General features: G+C 44.8%; 1 protein-coding gene across 5 annotated transcripts in view; it reads left to right on the top strand.

Annotated features, from left to right (window-relative positions):
• Positions 1-2,153: 2,153 nt before the first annotated feature.
• Positions 2,154-25,370, top strand: part of NKTR (natural killer cell triggering receptor) — a 42,015-nt gene continuing 18,798 nt past the window's right edge. For 4 of the 5 annotated variants that reach the window (XM_035554415.2, XM_035554419.2, XM_035554416.2 and 1 more), the window contains exons 1-6: positions 2,154-2,228; positions 2,410-2,490; positions 10,074-10,148; positions 14,980-15,087; positions 15,975-16,019; positions 17,750-17,837. In XM_035554415.2, coding sequence (XP_035410308.1) covers positions 2,433-2,490; positions 10,074-10,148; positions 14,980-15,087; positions 15,975-16,019; positions 17,750-17,837 — 374 coding nt within the window. In that variant the 5' untranslated portion in view covers positions 2,154-2,228; positions 2,410-2,432. Of the gene's footprint in view, positions 2,229-2,409; positions 2,491-10,073; positions 10,149-14,979; positions 15,088-15,974; positions 16,020-16,334; positions 16,355-17,749; positions 17,838-25,370 lie in introns of those variants that run through there. The other variant, XM_035554418.2, reaches the window with a different exon arrangement.

Here is a 25,370-nt window from a genome sequence, read left to right as displayed (position 1 = left end):
ATTTCTACTTGAATACTTAGTATTAATTTCTCAGTAGCCTTGTTTCTCAGTTTCTAGTTTTAAAGTGAGGCAAATAATAGCCTTCTATATTATAAAGGCATTTCATAAATAGTTTAGGGCCAGACTATGCTACATTTTTTTATGTTGTGTGATAGCCTACAATGCAAGTATCCCTAAAGGACGTATGCAACAGCTCCAAAGACCAGCTTCCTGAGGGAGCACTCGCACAACCAGGTATTAGGGACAGTAAGGAATGCCAGAATCCGGCTGTTAAAACTTCATCGGATGCTCAAATGCTGTGGTGACAGCAGCCATAAAAGCTATAGATCAAGTACACCTAAAACAATTCCACTTTGTTACATTCCTATTGTCGAAAACATCCCTTGATCTCAGTGCTGCCACTGTTTATTCTCAGCACATTTCATTTTTCTTATCTAAGACCTCTGAATTTCTCTGTGGACAAGGACATAAGTGCAGATACTGCTGCCAAGTAAAACTACTGCAATGAGTTCTGCTTTGTACAACTTTTGAAAAACACAGAAGCAGATTGCTTCTTGGGTGGTGAGGGCTTAGTAAGGGTGTCCCTACTGCTCAGAAAGGTACAAGTCATAGAATCACAGAACCATTAAGGTTGGAAAAGCCCTCCAAGATCATCTGGTCCAACATCCCCCCTGCCACCAATGTCACCACTAAACCATGTCCCCAAGCACCACGTCCTACCTCTCCTTGAACACCCCCAGGGGCGGTGACGCCACCACCTCCCTGGGCAACCCGTCCCAACGCCTGACTGCTCTTTCTGAGCAGAAATGTCTCCTCATTTCCAGCCTGAACCTCCCCTGGTGCAACTTGAGGCCATTCCTTCTAGTCCTATCACTAGTTACCTGCGAGAAGAGGCCGACCCCCAGCTCCACACACCTTCCTTTCAGGAAGTTTTAGAGAGCAATGAACTCTACCCGAGCCTCCTCTTCTCCAGACTAACTATTCTCCAGACTAAACTTATTACTTCCAGAAAGTCTTCTTTCTGGAAGCAATACAAGATATCTCTTGCACAGAGTGGTGGGGCTGTGCTTTAGATGGAGTCTGTACGGGATGTAGGTGCCATAGGTCGTGCAGGGTATGTGCTCTGCTGCCTTCCGCCATCTCCCACAAAAAGATGACCGTAAGGATGCGAACAAAGTAATTACACAAATGAGATGGATATGAGGGGACACATGAAAAGCTGTTGTAAGCTGCTGGGCATCCTTGCTGTGAGGCATGCCTGAAGGATGTTGTAGGCTCAAAGTGAGCAGGGGATTTATGTAGTTAGCAAGGAGACTGGCACCTCTAACCTGAACAACTTGACAGTTCAGTAATTAGTAAAGAGCTTTTTTTTCCAGGCCCTGGGATGGTCGCATATCCCAAATTTAACACATATATCTGCCTCTTCTTGCAGATAGCTAGTGATAGGACTAGAGGGAATGGCCTCAAGTTGCGCCAGGGGAGGTTCAGGCTGGAGATGAGGAGACATTTCTGCTCAGAAAGAGCAGCCAGGCACTGGGACGGGTTGCCCAGGAGGTGGTGGCGTCACCGTCCCTGGGGGTGTTCAAGGAGAGGTTGGACGTGGTGCTTGGGGACATGGGTTAGTGGTGACATTGGTGGCAGGGGGGATGTTGGACCAGATGATCTTGGAGGGCTTTTCCAACCCTAATGTTTCTGTGATTCTATATATGAGCTGCTGTAATAATGACATTTCCTTCAGCTCCTCCTGACGCTGGCTAAAGGAAGCACCAAGGAATTGGGAGCATGACCAGGGACAAATCGCGGTGAGCATTTCAGTCAGGACCTGCCCCAGCTGCTCAGACACCACCAAACGGCGGAACCACAGCGCGGAGCTTAAAAACAACCAAACGCCCCTTAAAAACAACCAAAAAAAAAAATCCCCCCTCAGCCCGGGGAACGCAACATGGCCGCCCCCCGCGGGGGGTTCCTTCCCCTCAGAGAGCGGCGCGAAACCGCTGAGGGCGGGAGGGGGCGGGGGGGGGGGGGAGGGAGAGGAGGGGGCGGGGCGCGCACGCGCGCGGCGGGGCGGGGCGGGGCCGTGCCGAGCCGAGCCGGGCCAAGGGGCGGGGCCGTGCCAAAGGGGGACAGGGGCGGGGGGCGGGGCCTACGCGCGGCCGGTTCATGGCGCCCGGGCCGGGGGGGGGAGGGTGAGGGGGCGCGGAGCGGGGACAAAGCGCAGGGGCCGCCAGGTAAAGGGGGGCGAGGGGAGGAGGGCTTGGGGGGCGCCCCATTTTGTCCCGTTTTTTCCCTCCCCCCCCTTCCTCCCCTCCCTCACACGGTGAGGGGAGAGGGTTCTCACGGGGCCGGGCCCGGCTCGGCTCGGCTCGGCTCGGCTCGGCTCAGCCCCCGGCGGTTTCTCTCCGTGGGCAGGTGGTGAGGGCGAGGGGGCAGCCATGGGGGTGCAGGACCGGCCCCAGTGCTTCTTCGACATCGAGATCAACCGGGACCCAGGTACGGGGAGGCGGGGGGGGGGGATTTGGGGGGGGCTGGGGGAGGAGGAGCAGGAATTTGGGGGGGGTGAGGGGGCTGGGAGGGGGTGGCAGGGTGGCAGGGATTTGGGGGGCTGGCAGTAATTTGGGGAGCCCTTTGGGGCGTGGGGGGCAGTGGAAGGTGGTCTGGGTCCTGCTGGAAGTGTGCTAATTACCCCTAATTAACAGGGGGCTGCTGCCCCCCTCCTGCCCCGGGGTGGACATAAAGGGCCGGCCTGCTTTAAAACAAGGAAAAGAAATGTCTCAGAACTCCTCTTTTCCACGTAGAAAGTGTGACCCGTGTGGCTAGCCGGGTGTTAGCCCTGCTGGCTGCAGGGGGGCTCCTGGTCCTGGGCTCCCAGCACCGGGTGCCTCCCGGCCCCGCCGCTCTCTCACAACAAGATTTCTTTGCTTCCTTGTGCTTTTGCTTTCATTTTCTGCCTCAGTCTTTCTCCAAAGGACTTAGAAAATGGAGATTTAAAAACTCTCTCCGCAGGTTTGCCTTGCGTTCAGGCACGGCTGTCAGGCGTTGGGCTTGCTCCCAAACTTCAGCCCAAATTCGGCTCCGGTGGCCCGAGAGGGCTCCTGTGTAAATCCCTTAAGGTTTACGTTTGAGTTCCTTTGGTTAGCATTTCAGAACTCATTTCTGATCAGAAAAACGCTAAAGGAAGTGGAGTTTATAACGCTGTGCTTTAAATCCAGATTTACTGTGGAATTAGGCTACTAAAAGCTGCTTTATTGTGGCGGGGTTTCTGGTGTGGGAGCTGTGGTTTGAGGCTGAGCCTTTGCCGAATTTCCATCTTTGGCAGGGATTTTCGATGGGGCTCCTCGTCTGGGGAACCTCTCCTTACTGTCTGTATGCTCGCAGCCCCATCCCCACTTGGTTTTCCCTCCTGTTTGTTACCTTCTTGTCCCTCCTCAGCCTTGTGAATCCCGAAGGCAGCAGGTTACCCCGTTTTCCCTCGTATCTGCTAGGATTTGGTGGCTGGTGCTGCTGTCGGCGAGGAATCACGCTGTTACGTTCCTGGTGGTGCAGAGCTTAAGTTACCTGGCATAGGCGCGGGGCTCGGCTCCGTTGCTGCCAGTATTTATTTTCCCTTTAAAACAGGGTGAACGTGAAATGCAGAGCCCTGCTGCTTTTATTTCACCTGATTAATCACTCGTATTTTTGCAGGGAAGCATGTCAGTGAATAAAATACTGGTGCAGGACTCGTGTGTAACGTGGCTATGCTACTGTATGCGAGCGTCTGTTTATCAATTTGCTATACAACTCTATCTCGGGATGTAAAGTTGCATTTAAGAAACTTAAACATCACCCTTTGGCTGTGAGGTAACCTTCAAGAGCCGAATGAAGTGTGAATGATAGAACAGTGCTTCCAGATGACACGAAGCGTTAGCTCTGCGAGATGGAGTGTCCTGCTGATACTAGGGTGGTACTAATTTTAACTTCCAAACTGCCAGCAGTTTGCCAAATTAACATTTTGCTTGTCTGGCCTTAATGTGATCGGTCTAGCTGCTTGTTTACTTTTATTGAATGTAGGGAGAAAGACCTGGAGGAAAGAACAGTGCTGCATTTCTTGCTAGCCAGGAAGTAAAGCATTGGCCCCTGCCCTGTACGCACTAAGAAATCGAAGTAACATCTCCCCAGAAAATGCAGAGAATCAGGACGTGCCTCTCGCTGCAGGAGACATCTCGCCTGCAGGACAGGGAACTGCGTCGTTTTTTGAGTGTTGATTGCTTGGAGACCATCGGTGTTCCCCCAACTCTCAGCTTTCCCTTCCCCGATTACGTTTACCCCGTGGCTGTGCAGATACCTGTAGCAATTAAAAATAGGAGCTCAGTGCACAGGTCAGGTTAGGAGGAGCCGCAAAAGGTGGTGTGTGAGAAGGAAGAGGAGTGCAGAGTGTGAATTAGTTCTGCTGTTTAACTAGATCCCTTACAAAACAGGGAGATGAATGGTGTGGCTTTGGTCGTGCTTTCAGAAGCTGCGTTACAGCTTTTGTGCCTCCGTGTCTGTTTGGTAACTTCAGCTGCAGAATCTCGAAATGAAACTTGTGTGCCTGCTGGTACGGGCTTCTTGCTCGGGGCAGACTCTGTAGGCTTGGTTTCAGTGTTTTCAGTGTAACTCGAAATTGAGACTACTTTAAATAAATTGCCTCTTCGTTTTCATGAACGCACATTGTGGTATTTTTTTAAAAAGCAAAAGGAGATGAAATCAGGAATAGGGATGTGTTGTGATAGTTGCACAGGCAGCACTTGTCCCTCGTTTTGGGTCCATCCCAGCTCAGACACCCGGAGCGTGCCCAAGTAAACTCCTTGCAGCAAGCCAAGAATCTGGGGATGGCAGCAGATGCCTCTCTAAATAATATTGGCTTTGCTCTGTGGTGCAAAACCTGTGTGGATCTCCTGTTCTGACCATGATACCCGAGCCTGATGCCTGGCTAGGGTGTCACGTATATAGCCTGCTGATGTAGCAGTTTGTGTGGCCATGCCAATTTTTTCTTCCCCATTCGTGCTGCTGGCTGGCTTTGTCCATCAGAAAACACGTTACGCTTGGGTTTGCTTTGTTTCGTTGCTCTTCACGATAGACTTTTCCTTATTCTTACCATTTTTTCTCGTGCCTTCTGTTGTTGCTTGACCTCTTGTTCATTTTTCCTTTCACTTTGGTTTCTTTTCGTCCCGTCGGTCCCTTTGTCAGGCGGGCTGTTCCTTCGTTACTTTTCTCCTTCTAGTCTCCAGTCTGAATTTACATTAAATAAGCTCCGCTGCAAAAGGCATCGCAGGACTGTCTGCGTTAGTAGGGCCTGGGAGTCCTCATGGGGTCTTTCTTGCCCTTCCTGAGGAGACGAATTGTTCCCAGCTGGCTTCCCTTTAACTTCTAGCACTTGGAAGGCAGAAAGGTGCCGGTGGGCAGGAAACAGATCCGTGCCTTGGCTGTCCGTGAACAGTTCGGCAATCCAATTGAGTGCTATATGTGAGTCAAAAGGACATACAGCATGGGGAACCCTAATCGCAGAGCGTGAGGGCTGTAGGATATAGCTAGAGTCTGTGGGGAGCTGGTTTAACAACACTGAAATCCACTTTTTATATAAAACTGCCGTGGCCAGTGCAGGACGGAATCCCCCAAAGATTTGTCTGGAGGTCTGGGACAAGTTCAGTCGGTAAACGGGAGACCAAAGGGATCGGCTCGTGCCTCTGGGGGAAGCCAGGATGTGTTTTCTCCCTTTCTCTCTGCGAAACCGAAGCCAGTAAGTTGGTGTGAGCAATAGCGAAATGGTCGCTTTTGGGGAGAGCGTGGAAGATTGGACCTGCGGATGCCTGGGGACGGGGCTTAGCAGAGGGCTGGGGAAGGAGGCTTGCAGAGGCTTTCCCTGCAAAGAGGGGTGGTGGAGGCACTAACAGCGCTGATGTGTCGAGACCTCTGCAGGTCTGGGCTCAGAGGACGTGCACCATCCATTAACTGCTGTTTTGAATGAAATCTGCTCTTTTCCTGCAGGCAGCTTTCATTTTTTTCTCAAATCAGTAGCCACGCTCCCACTTTAAAGCAGTCTTTTACGGTGTATATAACTTAGAATTCCCCAATTTAGGGATAAATAAATAAGCTCGTGAGATTAAAATAACTTCATTTTAGTGGGGTGCTATCGAAATTGTTAGGCAAACGTACCCAAGCCCTTTGGCCTTGGGTAAACTTCTGCTCTCAGCCTGCAGGGGCTGTGCCTTCGGGCTGTAACCCCGGGGTTGTAACCCCAGCTTTTTCCTCCAGCAGGGCCTTCCCCCCATATCCAGGGGAAATTCTGTGGTGTCTTCTTACCTGGCTTGCTCTGAGAAACCGGGAAAAGACAAGCGTGTTCAAATCTACTTTAAATAACAAGGTTTATTCTGGGAGTGTCTGAAATTGGCACCTTTGTGGCCTAAACCTAACGCGGGCGAGGGAAACAGCTTGTGTTCCCTGGGAAATGCACTCCGCAATATGTGGCCGTCTCCAGAGCTGGCTTCCGAACAGAAGTTAAGCATCTAAATGGGGGGGAAATCGCTGGGTAACCCCTTGAAATCAGTGATCGTTTTAACCAGCTGTGCTAGCAGGAGTGCTTAGTATGGTGTGGTGGGGATATTCCTGTCCTGGATTCTTTACGGCTTCGTTCGAATCCAGAGCGAGCGTTTCCACGGCTGAAGGATTGAGGGGTTCAAAACCAAAAAGTTTTCGTCTTTCAGTCTGGAAATAGAGCATTGAAATAGGCCCGTATCTGGTCATTATGCTGTCTGGTCTCTCTAATTGGCGGAGCTCATTAGCTTTATGATAACGCTTTATGAAATCAGACTTCAAACCAACCTAGAATTTATCTGTACATCACTCACTGTAGTTAATTACAGCAACTTAAACGCTACTTTTACCACTTCCTCTAATTTCTACCCCAAGATATCTTTAAGGTAAAAGCCTCCAGCAAATTAGAGTACTTATCCAAGTACAGGTTTGTGATTAAGAAGCAGATGTGAAGTTATAGTTGGCTAAACCTCCGTGGTGTGGCTAGCACAAAAAGCAAAGTGCTGTCAGAGCTGAGGCACGTCTGTGGAGCCGTGAGCTGGTGAGAATCGTCTTCCTGAGAGCAAAGTTAAGATTGAAATGACAAATAGCCTGCCTGCTTATCCAGTCTTACTCTAAAACAAGACTTTAATAGTTGGTATAACTTCCTTGCAGAGCTGGAAGACTTGTGGCTGAAGCTAGGTGAGTTTCATCGTCAGAAAACATAATTAATGCCAGTGTTCTTGCTTTGGTCTAGGAGCGAGCGACTTCTGCGGGCTCCTTGCTTGGCTACAGCCAACAGAGGAGCCGGTGTAGGTTTGTGAGCAGGTGTCCCCCAATGGGGCAACTCTCGCCAGCAGGTTTTTGTTTCATTTAGCTTTCAGTTCACGACGTACAGTTGGTCGCAGCGAGCTCGTTCCCCATCCAGGTAACTTCAGCCTGCTACCAGGGAAATAAATCCAAAGGAACCACTGGAAATTCTCTGCACGCAGTGACGGCGATTACTTCAGAGCAGAGGTGTCTAAATTAGAGTCAATTAGCAACACAGATGCTTTTTTTCACCTGTGCTCTGTCAGCGAGAGCCTCAGCTCCAGGTTTAAAACCAGCTGTTTCCCTTCTTCAGGGCGCAGGTCGAAGATGTCTGTAGGTTCGAAGCAGCCTTACAACAGATTTGTGTGTGTTAACAGCGGTAGCTCACGAGGTGCCTGTCTGATCAAGGTGTCAAAATGCGTTGGATCTCTTTGGCACGTTTTATTAACTGTTTACCCGGGGAAAATACAGCCTTTCCCTGGCAGTGCTGTTGGTGCAGCTCAGGTAAGGTACGGGCAGCAGCCCACCAGCTGGGCGCGCAGCGTGTGGCTGGTGTGGGTGTAAGCACACCGCCGCGTTTCCTACAATGGGAAATAGGAGGGTGAGAGCGCTGCAGGCGATGGGGGGGGAAGAGATTTCCTTAATTTTTGAACTGCTTCCCTATTTTTTAAGTTTTTTTTTTTTTTTTAGACTCTTGATGCTGTGCGGTGTAGTTCGTAGGGGCTGAAGGGCACGATGCGGTGCAGATGTTAGTGACAAAGCACTGGAAGTCCTGAAATCACGGTACCTTCGTTATGGACCTCTCTTTAGTTCTTGAAGATGTCAAGGCAGAACTCCACGAGGGAGTTCTTCCACCAGAAGACAGAAGTGGTGCGTGCTGCTTAGGGTGCTGGCTGCCGTGCCCTGGTGTGTAGGATGGAGCCTGCTTCTGCGCTTCGTGCCTGGGGGCTGAGGTCCCTCCTGGTGGCAGCAGCACCCTTGGGTTATTGGGCAGCTCTCACCCTGGTGCAGCAGCAGCTGCCCTTCATTTTTCTGCTCTTGGTGCGAGGGGGATTGTGCCATTTCCCCTCCCAGGAGGATACTTCCTGCGGTGGATGCAGGAGGGGACACGCGCGTGGCTTTCGGAAGCACCCTCACCGCTCAGGTCAGCGCTTCTGCAAACAGGAACGGGGTTTCTCTTGCCCTAAATTGCTGGGCTCACAATGCGAATGGAAAACTTTTGGTACTTAACTGCCTTCTCTTTGTGTTCTTGCGTGGATCTTCAATGCACGTCGCTTACAATGGATCCTTCACGTCCAAATAGCTGTCCTTTCACGGTGGCAGTTACAGCTGCCGCTGTTTAATCTGGACTCACTGAACATTTGCTATTTCTTCCTGCTTTGAAGACTGTCCCTACCCATTTCCTTCAGTCTTTCCTGCTGTAACAGCTCCTCAGAGAATATTCTCGCTGCAGCTAATGAAGTGCAGGCATTTCAACAGCTGAAGGCATCTTGAATTTTTATCTAAGCGTTCAAAATAAAGGTGATCTCTGTGGTACGTCTCACTTATCCCCTAGCTTTTTGAACCAAAAATACTCCTCGTTGGCAATCGTATATATTTGGACAAGGCTTTAAAATTGAATGCGGTGTCTTAGGAGCCTCTTGGAACGGATCTTGGTGCTGAAGTATTGAGTAAAATAAGTCTGAATTTTTATTTTTCTTTGAGGGAAGGAAAAGAGAAAATCTTTCTTAGAGTAGTTGCTGTTTAAATAATTATGTTGAAGTCTTACCAGCGTATGCCACTAGAGGGTAGTGCTCCTTTAGAAATTATTCCTGGTTGTCTTCTAATGTTGGCCAGCAGCGTGGTATTTATTGCTGATTTCACAGCCTATAGAGAGAACAACAACTTTGCTAATTACACATTTCTGTAAGATTTTCTGTCTGGGAGCATTTAGAGTTTTGCTTTAGAAATGTAAGTCCCAATATCTTGGAAAATAATATAGAAAATGAGAAACAGTTCAAAATGAGTTTTTCTCCACTCTGCAGTGTTTTAATAGATTTCCGAGGCGCACAGCGTAAGTACTACCAGTAGTGTGGGAGTAGCTATGCTGAGGGTGGGAATTACTCTGCTCATTTCGTGTAGGGAGGAAATAGTGTTTGTATTTGGCAACTGGAGCATTCGTTAGTCCTGAAACAGCTAGTGCTGTTCCACCTCGCCTGTCTTTCTTTTTTCCTGCTCAATTCATCTGTTGCACCCTTCTAACCAAAAGGTTTGAGGCCAAGAGTTCGATGTAGTTATAATCCTTAACACAAAGTGGGGCTAAGTTGGATTTTTTTTAAGTGATGGTCACGTGGAAAACTGCAGAGGCATAATCATGTACTTGCATAAACTTAGCACTTCTTAAAAAAAAAAAAAAAAAGACCCCAGCTGTCTGAGGACCTGCACTCCTGACAACGCTTTTTCCCAGAGCAGAAGTTAATTGACACAACAGAGTTTTAAGCAAGTTGGTTTGGTTTCCAAGGCTGAAATCAAAATGAAATCATTGGGATTTTTGATATTGCTTAATCTTCATTTCTAGCAATTGTAATATCTCCTGCCACATGGCTTGATGTTTACATATTTGAGGTGTCTTCGTATTCTGTGTGATAAAATAACTTTTTCCCGCAAAACTAATGTCAAAATATGCTGACTTGTTTAGATGCAGTTTTTTATATAATGAAGTATTATAAAACTTTTTATTTTTTTTAATCTTCTAGTTGGTCGAATTATGTTTCAGCTCTTCTCAGATATATGTCCAAAGACTTGCAAAAACTTCCTTTGCTTGTGCTCGGGTAAGTAGCGTGCTTGCATTTAAGAATTTTAACGTTTCTTACGATTACTGTTTGTTTCAACAAGCATAAACCATAGCTTAATAACAGTGCAAATGTTTTATGTTGTTTTTTTGCCTGGTAAGAGCAAAGCTGGGACGTGTTAGTGCAGAGGATGACTTGAAGAACACTGATATTCTGTTACTCAGTTAGAGTAGCGGAGATTCTGCATATAATTCATCGGGCCAAATTAAGTTCGTGGAGCAAAAAGATATTTCCTGAACCTAATGTGGGGCTTCTTTAGATAGAAGTGATTGGTAAGTGTGAGGCTGGGGTGGGATTATTGATCGCTCAAGCTGCACATGTGTGAAAGATGACCAGGACTTGACAACTTCTCAGGACAGACATTACGAGATCGTGTCATTGCACAGCACGCCGGTGATGTATGGCTTGATACCATGTCAAATTCTGCTTACTCTCATACCAAGAAAGTGTATTTTAGGTTCATAGGAGTGGTACACAGGGATCAGAAGAGAGAAGCATCTATTAAATGTGAAGAGAAGACGTCTTCATTTTTAGCGAAATGAAGGACTGAGTGGGAACGTGATGATCCCTTAAAAATCCTGGGGTTGTTTGAGGGGAAAGAAAGAATAGATCTGGGAAATCAAAGGACAGCATTAGTAAAATAATGGCTGGGTCTAATCTTTTACACTTTAAGCAGGAATTAACATTTTTGAAAGGCTTCTAATGATCGGAAGAGTGAGGGTAGGAAGGGCTTGGTGGTTTTTTGATCCACGCTGTTCCCTGGTGAATTTGCAACCATAAGTTAAAGATCAGCCTTGATGAGGTTATTACAGGAACTGCTGCGTGGTATTTATGTGAAGGATGCGTTATGTGGTTTGTTGGTCTTGTGTACAGGAATGCTCAAGTACTCGTAGCATACCTTAAATCAACGGCATCAACGAAGCCTCTTTGTATGTGAAGTAACTGTTCTCTGGATGATTCAAACTTTCCTGCGAGACCTTCCAGACAGCATTCTAGTGCCTGGCTTTAGTGAACAGCTTTCAGCTAACCGTTTATGGGGGACGTTTATTTGCTGATATCCTCGTACATTAACTTCTTGAAGCCTGTCCTGTCAGGGCTCAAATCCCAGAATGTGACACATTCCAGATAACATCTGACAAGATTTCAGGGTCTTGCATCACTACGAACTTGTGGAGGGGACAGTATGTAACTCAATTTTTTTTGAGGTGTGTGTAGTGATGCCTCGTCTTTTGTGGTCGTTGAAGAGAGACCTGGGGATAGACTGAGAAGGGGGAAGAAAGTTAAGACTACCGTAGAAAAATGGGCAGCTTCCTTGTAATTTTTCTTAATCAGAATAGATAACGGAAGATGAGAAATAAGATGGAGTAGCAGACCGAATAGCATAGTGTCTGAGCCTCAAGTCCTTCATCTTGTTTTTGTTTAAACCCTTACAGCGGCTTTGCTAGAAAAAGTTAGACGGAAATAAAAGGCTGTTGTGGTTTAGCCCGGCTGGCAGCCAAACACCACACAGCCGTTCGCTCACCCTCCCCCCTCCCTCTCCGGGATGGGGGAGAGAAACGGGAAAGTGAAGCCTGTGAGTTGAGATAAGGACAGTTTATTAAGACAGGGAAAATAATAACAATAACAATAATAATAATAATAATAATAATAGTAATAATGTGTACAAAGTGATGCACAATGCAATTGCTCACCACCCGTTGACCGATGCCCAGCCTATCCCCGAGCAGCCGGCCCCCCCACCCCGGCTAGCCACCCCTATATATTGTTCAGCATGATGTCAGATGGTATGGAATACCCCTTTGGCCAGTTTGGGTCAGCTGTCCTGGGTCTTTCCCCTCCCAGCTCCTGCTGCACCCCCAGCCTGCTCGCTAGCAGGACAGAGCGAGAAGCTGAAAAGTCCTTGGCTTGGTGTAAGCATTGCTCTACAACAATTAAAACATCGGCATGTTATCAGCGCTCTTCTCATCCTAATCCAAAACATAGCACCCTGCCAGCTACTAGGAGGAAAATTAACTCTGTCCTACCTGAAACCAGGACAAAGACAAAGGAAGGAAAAGGTATTGGAGATCACAGGCAATGAAACAAGTACTTAGCAGAATAATTAAAGTTTCACAGCTTTGTGTTGCATCCCTTTTTGAATTGTGTTCTGCAGCTGGCTGTACAGGTTTCGTTGAAGTCTCCAGCTAGAACCTGTGTTTCAGTTAGCAAAACGTTTGAAAGATAGCACGGAGTCCTGAGGTCTAATGTAGAGATCAAACTCAGACCTAAAAGCTACCTGAAACGCTGGTTTCATTCCTGCAAATGTTTGTGCTTGTGTGCTCACAGGATGGAGTTATATTTGCTAGGTGTTTTTAAAAACTTGCTTATGTATTTTCCCCCTCATAATTTAATTATTTATATAGAGAAGCCTGGAGTAACATTTTTTTTAATTTTGGTGTAATTAATGATGAAGAGAGTTAAATTGCATTCACTGCTTTTGCCAGTAGAAGCCACCTCTCTGCTGCCATGCTACTTCTCAAGTTTGAACTTGGGATTTCGGGGTTTAGAGCCTAGCATCGTGCAGCTAACGTTAATCCTTACCTTGTTCGCACCAATCACACCTGTGCTGCTCTTCTGTTTGCTCGCGTTTCTTCCTATCAGTTGCTCTGTCTGCCTGCTTCTCCTTGACAGGTTCTTCCAGTCCATTTGTTACTGCTAATCGTGCATGCCACCTCCTCTGCCCTCTTTTCTTGTCCTTTCTGTATCTCTGTTGCCTCAGCACCCGAGCTACGAACCTGCAGCCCGAGGATGCTGTCTGCTGCGTGGCGCCGCAGGTGACCGCTGTGGCCAGGAGCAGCAGGCCAGGTTTAGGGTCATTCGTGCTCTTCGCAGCAGGATCCAGCAGCGCTGGCACATCTTTCTGCCTGTCCCCAGGGACGGATGCAGCTTTGTGGTTTGACCTCTACTTCTGCGTTTGCCTAGACTGTGTTAGGGGGTTTTCCAAGCCTGTCTTCAGAAGAGCAGCAGTTCAGTGGTGGGAGATGAAGGTGAGATCACGTATACCTCTGGCAACCAGAGCTGAAATGAGGGCTGCTTTAACTTCTTGGGCTTTTAAGCTGCTATACCATCCTCAGAGACGAAATAAGTCACTTTTAGGAGCTGGGCTTCCCTGACTCCTTTCACTTCTGACAGCCAGATCCGTTTAGTCAGCATGAAAGCCTGGGTTCCTGTCAGGTATATCTTTTACTCTTATCTTTGCTCTTTGCAAGAAAACCTTGAATCATTGGAGATTTACCCAATACAGGGTCGTTCCCTGGTGTCGACATCCTGCTGCAGTCTTACACAAGGACTACGCTTATTTAAGGAAGTAGATAATAGAGAGGGGGTGATATCCCATTATTCTGGACAATATAATCAAGGTAATAGAATACCTTAGCAGCAGGCTGTGAGCATTGCGTGTTTGCATAATACTTAACTGCTGCGTGCTAGGTGGATCTAGCATGTTATTTTGCTTCAAGACATGTGGGTACCCACCTGCACTGTAGCTGGTGAAGGCATCGTGGCTTCTTAGTGTCATGTTTCCCCACTTTTCCTGCTGGGGACCTCACAGACACTTGGCTGGGGCTGTGCACGGCCATCCCCTCGTTGTGAAGAGGGGTTTCACTTGTTTCAGAGCAACGTGCTGTGTCCCGAGAGAGAGAGACCGGAGGTCAGGGTTTCAAAAGCTGTGCCCATCGCCATGCCCCTGCTGCACCCTCCATAATCTGTGAAGCAAACCTGGAGGTCAGAAACAGGTGGAGGAGGACAGGGTGATTCTGGCTGCCTTCCTGCAGCCTGACGTTGTCACAAATAGGCCTGGCTCCTGGGAAGGAATGCTGTCTGCCTTGATAGCAAGACGCTCCTTGCATTTAAATTAAACATCTGGACTTGCAAACTGGCATTTGCAGATCTTTCGGTCCCCTCCCAGATAAACAAAAATCTGCTTCTTGGAGCTTAGTCAGGAGCTTGCCTTCCTATAATCTCAACAGGAGACTGCTGTTGGGCACCTGGAGCAGAATACCTGGGATTAGGTTGGCAGTGCAGGGTGGTGAGAGGGCCTGAAACTGAAGTTTACCTGGCAGAGGTAGAAGGGAACTTCGGTAAAGGTCCTTGTGTTGTGCTCTCCTCAGATGATGGATTATCCCTTACAGTCTCAGAGTAACAACTTTTCATCCATCCCATGTCCAAGTGATTTGCAGCACGTGGAAAGAATTCTTTAGGCAGGGAGGAAGCAAGTAGGTAGGGCTGTAGGAGCTCTTAGCGGACCAAGAAACTAAGAGTTCTTAACACAAACTTGGGGCTTATGTGTGTTGACCTAATTTGTTCCCTGACTGGGGTCTATATAAGTGTCTCCTGTAAACAAGTGTTTCCTACTAACTGGGGTCTCTGCACTCCCAGTCCTCACACCCCCGTCCAGGTGCCTAGTGGCATAATTCTTCCAAACTTTGGAAGATATTTTAATGCAGGTTGAGGTGCTGGGATGTCTTAGAAATCAGCAGGCTTGGATTACAGCTGCGCCATGTATCTGTCCACTGAGCTCCACTTTGTAGGGAGTTTCATGCTCAGAAACTATTTTGAAGAAGCCTAATTTTTGCTTGTGCCTACTTGAGTCACCTTGCAAAAGACTATGCTGTTAATGGGAGGTGAAGAAGCAACAGGTAGGGCTGCTTTATCTTTTATAGCTGTTATTTTATGTCTCTCATGTTCATTAGCACTAGAGGGCTAGAGCACTAAAATCCTTGAATTTGTTCGGTGACAGTCTGTGGATTCTTTTTGTTTAAACTTCTTGCAGGTGAGAAAGGAATTGGCAAAACAACTGGCAAGAAGCTGTGTTACAAAGGCACTACATTCCATCGCGTGGTTAAAAACTTCATGATTCAGGGTGGGGACTTCAGCGAAGGTAAAATACACCTTTAAAACCTAGGTGTTTTAAATGGAACGGAGATGTTGTCTATGTGATTATAACATAATTGTGGAATACATCGTGGAAGTATTAAAAATGCCATGAAAATACTTCATTTGCTGAGAAGTATAGCGTAGATCCCCTGTGCCTTCATTAATTTCTGAGGTTCTAAAATGTTTCAACCGAAGTGATACCTCTCATCTCAGCGGTAGTACTAGTAACGCTCATTACTGCTTTATTGTTACAAGGACCTTTCTGAACAAGTTAAAGTGGGGGAAAAAAGGGAGTAAATGAGCTAGAAATGCTTAATGAATAAGTCTCCTTTTAAAAGCAGGTTTTCCAAGAGTGTTTCCTTCCCCGCAGTATGTGCACAACATGATGTTTCAACTGGTTGTCCTGTGAAATACCTGTCAAAGTGTCTGTTATCCTCTATCTTGAAGTCTTCTAATGGATAAAAATGGGTGGTGGGAGAATATACTGTGTTGAGAGTCAAGTAGAAGTAAAGATGCCTTTAAAAAAAACCCTTTTCTCATCTGTTCCAGTGGTCTCGGCTGCTCTGAGCAGGACAAGATCATTGGTCATGCCCACTGTCCTTTTTTTGGTTGTCATTGTATTTTCTGTTGCTGCTGCTCTAGCAAATGGCAGTGGAGCCTCACTTCAGGTTTTCTAGTGTTCAGAAGCACGAAAGCAGTCTTCATTCTCAATATTCTGAGTGTCAGCAGGACAGTGAACTGCATAACGAACAGCCCTGCCTTTTAATTAAGGGGCATGTGCTCATGTATTAGTAACTGGCTAGCGTGTCCTGGTGTGTTATAACTTGGAATGTTACATGCAGTGTTTTATAAACTGAACAAAAGGTTTAATCCATGCTTTTTAATGCACAGGTAATGGAAAAGGAGGTGAATCTATTTATGGTGGCTATTTTAAAGGTAAGAGCAAGTATATTTTTCCATATTCTCAGCTCAGTTGTGAGATAAGCCTCGATTCCCAAGATACTTAATGAGAAGAGTTCTACTTATACATCACCTTTTGCATGAAACTAATGTTGCATGAGAATTATTTTTATATGCATGACTTTCAGAGTTTTTTTTTGTAATATTTAACTTTAACTGACAATTAATTAAGGCTAACATTATTGATTAAACATGACTTTCAGCATGGAGGTTAGGCAACTTTATTCATGAATAAACTCCTATCTTCCTGCCTAAAACTGTCAACATATTCTTTTGTTTATAGAGAATGTGGTCTTTTGCAAAATGAAAAGGTAAGAGACAAAAGCTCAGTAACACAAATTCAAACTCTGTTCCCCTGTACCTTCCCTAGTAAATATATAGACAACTGATACATCCCTTTGTAGATGGATATCTGTGTTGCTTGGACAAACGAAGAGTTCTGTGTCTAACCTTTGTGAGGGTTAATGACTTAATCTGGGAAAGAATTACTGGCATAATTTTCAGTTCTAAACAATTATTTCTTCTTTTAACGTCCCTTTTCTCCCCTCCCCTGTTCAAGGTTTGTATGCTTCGTGCTCATTTCCAAGTGTTTGACTTTGTTTATATGCTACGTGAGTTATTTTACTTGGAAAGAAGTTTTAATGTGCGCTTACCTTTTTAATCTGTTGTTGGAAAGAAAATGGTGATTTTTTTAATAAAGTATTCATTTAAGGACATAATTCTTTCTTGCAGGGAAAAAAAAACAGGTAGTTACTATGGTATTGAAGCCTTAATAAAGGCACTATGTGTACATAACAGCCCACTGGTTCTGAATGTTTTGCAAGCAGGTCTGCGTGGCTAAGTGCATGCGGTTAAGTTTGAAAGACAGATGAGTATTGCAGTCTCTAGTCAAAAGAAGCTCTTGAATAGAAAAAATTGCTAAGATCTTACTAGCCTTAGTTTCTAAAGAGTGTACTAAAGGTGGTAAGTGCTGAGCACGCAGTATCGTGTTTTGGTATGTAAAATAACAGCTGTGTATGCTCAAACTATTTTTAGCTTTGAAAACAAATTTTCGAAAATCACCTGCTTTAATATGAACGCTGTAAAAACAGAAGTCCTCTTTAATTCACTGGAATGTGAAATACATGTTTAGTTTTAATTGGATTTACATTTAGGTTGAAGGAAGAATGTATTATTTGGTCTCTCTTTCAGGTATCTAGGGGTCTGGGGTTTTGTTGTTTTTTTCCTTATGTGTTTTGATGCATCCAGCTTGGGATTGATAGGTGGCTGTCTTTTAACTTGCCATTCCAGGGATATGGCTGTTTCAGTAGATCTTTCTACTTGAGGTGCCTGCTGTGTAAATAATAGTATCATTTATGTTTTGTTTTAGGATAGCAGTAAGTCTACCAACTTTATTTTATTGAGAAAATGCTGGATTTAAATTTAAGTCTGAGGATCAAGTGCTTACTGAAAACACTAATGATGAGTTTAATTTTTTCCATTAGAGAAGTTCTTGCTATTTCTGAGACTTTATTTGAGAAATGTTTTCTGTATTGAATTTTTCTACTGTAACTTTTGAGTCTTCATTAGATTTATGTTTTTTCCAACCTGTTCAAGTTTCTTTAGCGGCGGAAGAATTTCTCCTTGTAGCACCCATAAGTTGCTAAGAAAATTACTCGTATTCCTTGTCAGGGAAAATCTGACAAACATATTTTTTCTTCAAACAGATGAAAACTTTATTCTCAAACATGACAGAGCGTTCCTTTTGTCAATGGCAAACCGAGGGAAACATACCAATGGTTCCCAATTTTTCATGTGAGTAGATGTAATGTGATAGTTGAGCTTTTGTTAAACAGAGGAGCGCTGTTCATGAGAAAGATGGTATTGCTAAATTACCTATAACGATGTTATCCACCTTATTTTGAATAGGGTCGAGTGGGTGCCTCCTGTGTGATCTATAATAGGAAACATCAGTTCTCACGACTTGCTTGTGGCATTCATTTAGGATAGAAGCAGGTGCTACATGATTGCTCCTTGTTCATTGCTTTTTACCCTGAAAGTATGGCTATGCTATTGTGTGCTCTTAGTGTCCAGAAAATAATAGATTCTTTTGGTTTTGTGTGTACCAACCACATTTTAATAGAATATCTGCAAATTACAATGCTGAGCATTGTGTGCAGAAAGGAGTGAGATCTGTGATAGAGATGGTTTGTATGGTTTTGTATGTGCCCTTCAAAATCCTATTATTTATTTTGGGGGGGGGGGGGGGGGAGGAGGAGGGAGGAAGGGGAATGTCATTTTATTTGGAGAGAGCACTTTATTTTTTCCCTTTGGAGTATTTGTTCCAGACATGATTTTCTTCTGCGTTGCTGGATAGTACTGTTCATACACACATACTATTTACTTTGGTCCCATCACTATGGAAAATAATGTGCTGAAAATGAAGTTTTCCCGTATCTTAATAAAAAAAAAAATCAATCCATTCCAGTATATAGCCACATTCTATTATTTTGCAGAAAATGCATGACTCTGTCATGAATAAATGGTCAAGTCTGATGTAAATTGGAGTCTGTTGATTAAAGTAGTTATATTCTAGGTCCAATAGTGGTATTTAAGGTTACTAACATTTGTCAATATTCATCCTGTTAACTCCCTTCTAAAAATGTTGCCAAGTCTGATGTAAATTGGAGTCTTTTTGATTAAAGTAGTTGTATTCTAGGTCCAATATTAGTATTTAAGGCTGCTAATGTTTATGTCAATATTCATCCTGTTAACTCCCTTCTAAAAATGGCCTTCTGTTAATGTTTAACAGTTTCTGTTTGGGAAGATGTAGTTTATAACTTTGGGCTTGTGCTGAGAACTTTCATTGTGAAATAACGACGGTGTTTTCAAAATTAAACTTCACTGTAGTTGCTTAGCTCTAAAAACTTTTTTTCTTTGCCATCTTTCTTGGGGGATAAGAGTGAATGGCGCTTCCCTGTCCTCAGTAAAAGAGTAAATTCTCCTGAAGAATATTCCTTTTTTCCTTTGCCTGAAAAGAGCTTCAGTATGATACAGTGAAGTTCAGATAAGAGACATTTTTAGGTCTCTTCCTAAAGAATGCCCTAAAAATGGAAAATTAATGAGAAACCTAAGAGTGAGTTTTTCACAGTTACTCCTGTTCTTTCTGTAGAGAGAGAACTGTGTCAAAAGCTTATTTTCTGTTAACCTTCAAACCAACTTCTAAGTGATATGCTTTCTTACATTTATCCATTCAGATTTACTGGATATACTACTACGAAAATCTCTAGACAAAAAGTCATTTTAAAAGCTCTCTACAAGACACAGGTTTGCTATTTATTACTTGGTGATATCTGATTCTCTTGTCACAATTTTCCATTTTTAAGCTTATCTGAACAATACACATCAAAACTTAATGATGCTACATCAATCACGAAGCTATCGTTTGAGGGCTCTAAAGTTTCTTTTCATTCCTGTATTTAATTCAGATGTCTTCCTCTTTCAGTTATGATAGTCTCAGCTTACTTGTTCAATTTTAATGGACTTAAAACGCCCTGCCTCTCACCATGCAGAGGAACAACCTAAGCTTGTGTCAGATGCTAAATTATAGTTTATGTACGAAGACAAAATTAATAGTGTTTGAGAGTACTTTTACCAAATATGAAAGTATTTTAAAATATGTTAATGTTTCTCAAAGAATTCTTTTTCTTAATCATTGTAGTGAGAAAGCTTTATGGTTTGGGAATTCAGGCAGAGTAAGGCATAATCATCTCCACGGAAGCTAGATTGACCTCAGCTGCCTGTAGTAATCTAAAGCCATTTTTAGTGTCCTGGGGTGTCTTACCAGGGCTTCAGCTGCTGGGCAAGAAGGCTGTGGATGTTCTGAATGTCATGTCTTGCCTGCCTGCCCCATGTATTTTTCTTGGATATCCTGTAGTGTATTTAAATGGCACTAGCTTTCCTTGGGGTCAGGCAGGTGAATAAACTTCTGGAGTAAGCTCCTGAGCTCCTGATAAGGTTTAGGTGGGCTGCTGTATAAGTCTTTAAAGCGTGCTGTAATGCTTTAGACCCTTTTGATCAGGACTTCTTACCACATGCAGACATCAGTGTTGTTTGAGATAGCACTGGGTATCTGCGAGACAGGGTGTGCCATCCACAAGACACCCAGTGCTCCTGGAGTAGCAGCTGGAAGCCAGACAGGATCCCACAGGGCGCTCACAATCTCTATGCTGGCCATTGAGTGTTCTCCCTGCATCTGGCCAGTAGCTGAGGTGCCCGGCACGCTTTCTCTTAAGGCTTCACCCTGCTGGGCAGCTGAACTCCACCACAACTGCTCTTACTCCTCTTCCTCAACAGAACCGAGGAAGAAAATACAACAAAAAAGGCTCGTGGGTTGAGATAAGGTCAGGGAGTTCCCTCCCCAGTTACTGTCATGGGGAAAATACTCAGCATAGGGAGATTAATGTAACTTATTGCCTGTTGCTAACAGGCTGAAGCAGTGAGAACTAAAGGCAAACCGAAAACACTTTCCCTCATCCATCCTCTTCTACCTCCTCCCCTTGAGCAGTGCAAGGGAATGAGGAAGGGTGGCTGGGGACAATCTATGACAGCTTGTCACTGTCACTCTCTTAGAGTCGCAGAATATCTTGAGTTGGAAGGGACCCACAAGGATCATAGTGTCCAACTCCTGGCTTCACACGAGACCACCTAAAAACCAGTCCTTATGTCTGAGAGCATTGGGCCATGCCCACTGCCCTGGGGAGCCTGTCCCAGTGCCCGACCACCTCTGGGTGCAGAACCTTTCCCTAACACCCAGCCTGACCCCTCCCCTGTCCCAGCTCCATGCTGTTCCCTCGGGTCCTGTCGCTGTCCCCAGAGAGCAGAGCTCAGCGCCTGCCCCTCCGCTCCCCTCACGAGGGAGCTGCAGGCTGCCATGAGGCCTCCCCTTGGCCTGCCCTGCTCTGAACAAGCCAAGGGTCCTCAGCCGTTCCTCATAGTGAAAGGTCTAGAGGGCAAGACCTATTTTTGTGGCCTTCCTTTGGATGCTAGTAGAAGTGTGTACTGCCCGAAACTGCACACGGTGCTCGAGCTGATGCTGAAAGCCCTCCTGTCTCCTACGGCACTCTGTTTGCTCACATTCACCTGGCCACTGAGCAGAACCCCCACATCCATTTCTGTGGGGCTGCTCTCCAGCCTCTTGTCCCTCAGCCTGTACATACAGCCAGGGCTGCCCCTGTCCTATGTGCAGAACCCAGCACTCGTTAAACTTCATATTGTTGCTGACTGCCCAGCCTTTGAGTCTGCCAAGATCTCTCTGCGAGGCCTCTCCACTCCCAAGGGGGTGAACAGCTCGTTCTCGTTTAGTGTTGTCTGCAGACTTAGTATACATTCAAGTCCTGTGTCCAAGTAATTTATGGAAACATTAAAGAGAACTGGCCCTAAAAGGGAGCCCTGGGGAACCCCACTAGTGACTGGCTGCCAGCCTGCTCTAATCCCATTTATTATAACGCTTAGAGCCCCAGCCCATCAGACAACTGTTCACACATTGTATTACATATCGTGCTCTGCCCATGCTCTATGTGGGGTCCCTCACATGGGTTGCCATCCTTCCCAAACTGATCCTGTGTGGGTTTTCCATAAACATCAAGAACTGCTCCCATACGGCTCCGTACCACGGGGTCCATCCCCCAGGAGCAAACTGTCCCAGCACGGGTCCCCCACGGGCGGCAGCTCCCCCCAGACCCCCTGCTCCTGCGTGGGCTCCTCTCCACGGGCTGCAGCTCCGGCCCGGGGCCTGCTCCTGCGGGGGCTCTCCATGGGCCGCAGCCTCCTCCAGGCCACATCCACCTGCTCCACCGGGGGCTCCTCCACGGGCTGCAGCATGGAGATCTGCTCCGTGTGGGACCCATGGGCTGCAGGGGGACAGCCTGCTCCACCAGGGGCCTCTCCACAGGCCGCAGGGGAATTGTGCTGTGTGCCTGGAGCACCTCCTGCCCTCCTGCTGCACTCACCCTGGGTGCTGCAGGGCTGCTTCTCTCCCATTTCTCACCCCTTTCTCCCAGCTGCTGTAGCACAGCAGGTTTTTCCCCTTAAATCTCCTCTCCCAGAGGCCCAACCAGTGTAACTCATGGATCTGCTGTGGAGCTGGCTCTGATCTGACGTAGGGCAGCTGCTGGGCTCTGCTTACAGAGGCCACCCCTGCAGCCCCTTTGCCACCACAACCTTGCTGTGCAAGCTGAATACACTTGCAGATGCCTTTCTTAATATATTCAAGTTTTGGCATTTAAGCTCAATCCCTTATTTGGTCTCCAGTGCCGCAGCTCATCCTGGGAATAGGTGCAATTACAGAATCCGTAGGAAGCCACTGAGGCTGCTCATAAAGGCAGATGTGCTTGTATACGGTCAATTTGAAGTCACATTTGTGTCCAATAACTGGATTTACAAATAGGCAAGGATGGATGGTGAAACACAAAGTCAGCAATCTGTGCACTTTTTTCAAAGTGAAACTTGGCTTCTCCTTCATAATATATAGAGTTTGAATTTGCAGTTTCAAAGTAGAAAACAGCTAAAGATTATAGCTAGGCAGTTTCTGACTTTTAACTTTAAAATGCAATATTTTAAAGCAATGAGTTTTGTTTGACATTTGTTTGATTACTTTAGGGAATATACTTTGCATCTCTACAGCTTTTCTTTTACTTCCTTAAGTGGTGTGCTTTAAGTTGAAATTAAATTGTCCTTCTACTCAAAGAAGTAGCTCAATTATTCATTAGTTTATCATTAGGAAAAATATTTTTCAAATGCATAACCTGAGAATTGTGTGAAAGGCAGTCTTAAGTGGAAATCTTCAGTCCTTAGATTTTTAAATCTGAATATGTTTAATTTACTGATTCTATTTATAGAAAAGGAAATAGCTCATCTCAGTCAAACTTTTTTAAACGTTTACATTTGTTATAGTGCATAAATAACTTCAGGGATTAGAATTCTGAATTCCTCTGTCATATCGTTTCCCAAAGTAGCAAATAAGGTGTGCAGATAAGTTATTTTTTATGTAAGTATTCGTTTGATTGGGGCTAAAATAATAGTAAGAATTCTGAATATAACATTTTTACTTACTCATCAAAAGTACTTCCCCCGCTTACCACGGATGAACGTCATTTGGAATAACTGGTCTTTACAGTAGCGAATCAGGCAGCAAATACCTCTTTGGCAGACTGCACTAGCAAACTGGTCACAACAAGACTAAAAATTATTAAAAGTTGAACCACAGTGATCGGTTTACTTGAAATGGAAGCTCAGACCAGTTAATGAAGCATCTGACCAATTCTAAAGTATCATCAGTTTTCTTTGATTCATCAGGAATTCCTCTGGTATGCGTGAATGTGTTGAAGCATTCATAAGCAACAGTAGAGAACTGGACATCGAAAAAAACAGTGCAAGTGAAGTTGGGAAGCTTCAGTGATGCCAATTGAAGAAGAATAAATGTAAAGCATGGGTAGAAATTGGCAAGATGCAAAACTAGAGTCCAGAGTAGGTATATGTCAGAAGTGTTATGTTTAATGCTCATTGACTATTTTTTTTCCCTACTTGAATAGGGGTAGCAGTTAGGCTGAAAGGAGAATGTTTGGCTACAGCAGGATTAAGATTTTCATGCATATGCACTTTACATATACCAAGTCATTCACACACGTATCTTAACCTGGTCAGATGAGAAGCATCTTACTGAAATCCAGCAGAAAGGACACACAGGCCGTCTGGCTTTGTGAAATGCTGGAATTTCAACTTTCTGTACCCAAAGGGGTCTGTTATAGCATTTTATTGCAGATTTGTATTGAAGACATTTGTAAGACCCTAGTTTATAAATTAGCTATTTATATTTTCAGATAGCTCCACTATTATTTTCTTTTTTTTCTGTGAGTAATTTCTTTCATTTTTTTAAAGCCAGTTACTTAACAAGTGTTCTAAGCACAACCTGAGTGTGGTAATCTTTTTTTTTTTTAATTGTCCTGTTTCCATGTTGCTATTAAGATCCAGAATTTCTTGGGTGGGGTGGACGTTGACAGGAACCACACTAGAAACATCTTCCTTTTTCTGTATATTCCAGCACCTGCTTTGGACTGTTGTTGAAAATGGTTTTTTAAGTTATATACTGTTATTACTGGGAGTGAAGGGATGCATCTAGAGTATTACAGAAATGCCTCTGGGGTCTTCAGGTCACAGATTGAGAGCGAAGGGGAATATTCAGCCCGTTCTTGGATTCTCCAGCTCAGTGACTGTATTACTTGCTGGATGATGTTCTTCTGGAGCAATGTATTTTGCTTCTCAGACGAGCTGATCTGGTGAAGCTATCTCATCTCTTTGAGCAACTCCCTTGTGCCTGTGGCCCTGCCCAGCCTGCTAGTAAGTTGTAATACAAAATAAGTGCCACTCTTACGGAAATTAATATATAAAGCACTATAAAACTTGGGAGTCTACCGATTCTACAAGTGCTAACAAGTAACTGTGCTTCTGTTAAGTCATCCAAAATCTACTGAGCTGTATTTACTGCAGAAGTAGAAAAGTGAATGTGCAGAATGAGACATAAAGAGAACAGCAGGAGGCAAAAAGAGTAACCAACTTCTTTGTCACTTGGAAGCTTTGTATAATTGACTTACCACCTTGCTATTGAGTCATGGATTCCTCTAAACTACCGAGGCTGATACCTTCTTATTGCAACTTAGAGGAGTGCTAGGTTTATGTTCGTTATCAGCTCGAACAGTTAGTTCTTGCCTTTGTGTTAAAAGCTATTTAAAATTTGAGGCTGTTTTGCTATTAGAATGCATTTTTCCCCATATTGAGGGTATTGTCAGTTAACGTGGCTCTCAAGCTTTTTTCTTGCTCCAAACTAAATAGCTTTTTTGGTTCAAAAATCTTTTCAATGTATGGTGGTGTCTAGTTACTAAATTTAAATAAATTAACTTATTGGAACTGCTAAATGGCTAAAGGCTAAAATCAATGGTGAAGATTTTTGGGTTGGATTTTACAAGTGATTTCTGAATATTACTAGCTTATTAAGTGGCTCACTTCTAAGTTTTTTTTCCTTCAGTGTCCCAAACCAGGTATTTTTCTAATCAACACTTTTTTTTTTTTTTACTTTGAATGAAATAACTTTGAGCTGATTGTTGAACAGTTTACAGAAATACGAAAGAGAACTACAAAAAATTCACATTATCCTTGAGCAGAGGCGATGTATGTGCACTTGTCACGTAAGCAGGTCCTGTCAGTTTGATCAGGTTTACGTAGTTGTACAGCCCATGTGGAAGCATTCATAGGATGATATTTGCAGTAAGTTACAAATGGATCATTTCACTG

The sequence above is a fragment of the Cygnus atratus genome, chromosome 2 (genome assembly GCF_013377495.2).
Source record: "Cygnus atratus isolate AKBS03 ecotype Queensland, Australia chromosome 2, CAtr_DNAZoo_HiC_assembly, whole genome shotgun sequence".
NCBI classification, from domain to species: domain Eukaryota; kingdom Metazoa; phylum Chordata; class Aves; order Anseriformes; family Anatidae; genus Cygnus; species Cygnus atratus.
The sequence above is the reverse complement of the archived record's forward strand: the minus strand, read 5'-3'. Positions and strand labels throughout refer to the sequence as shown.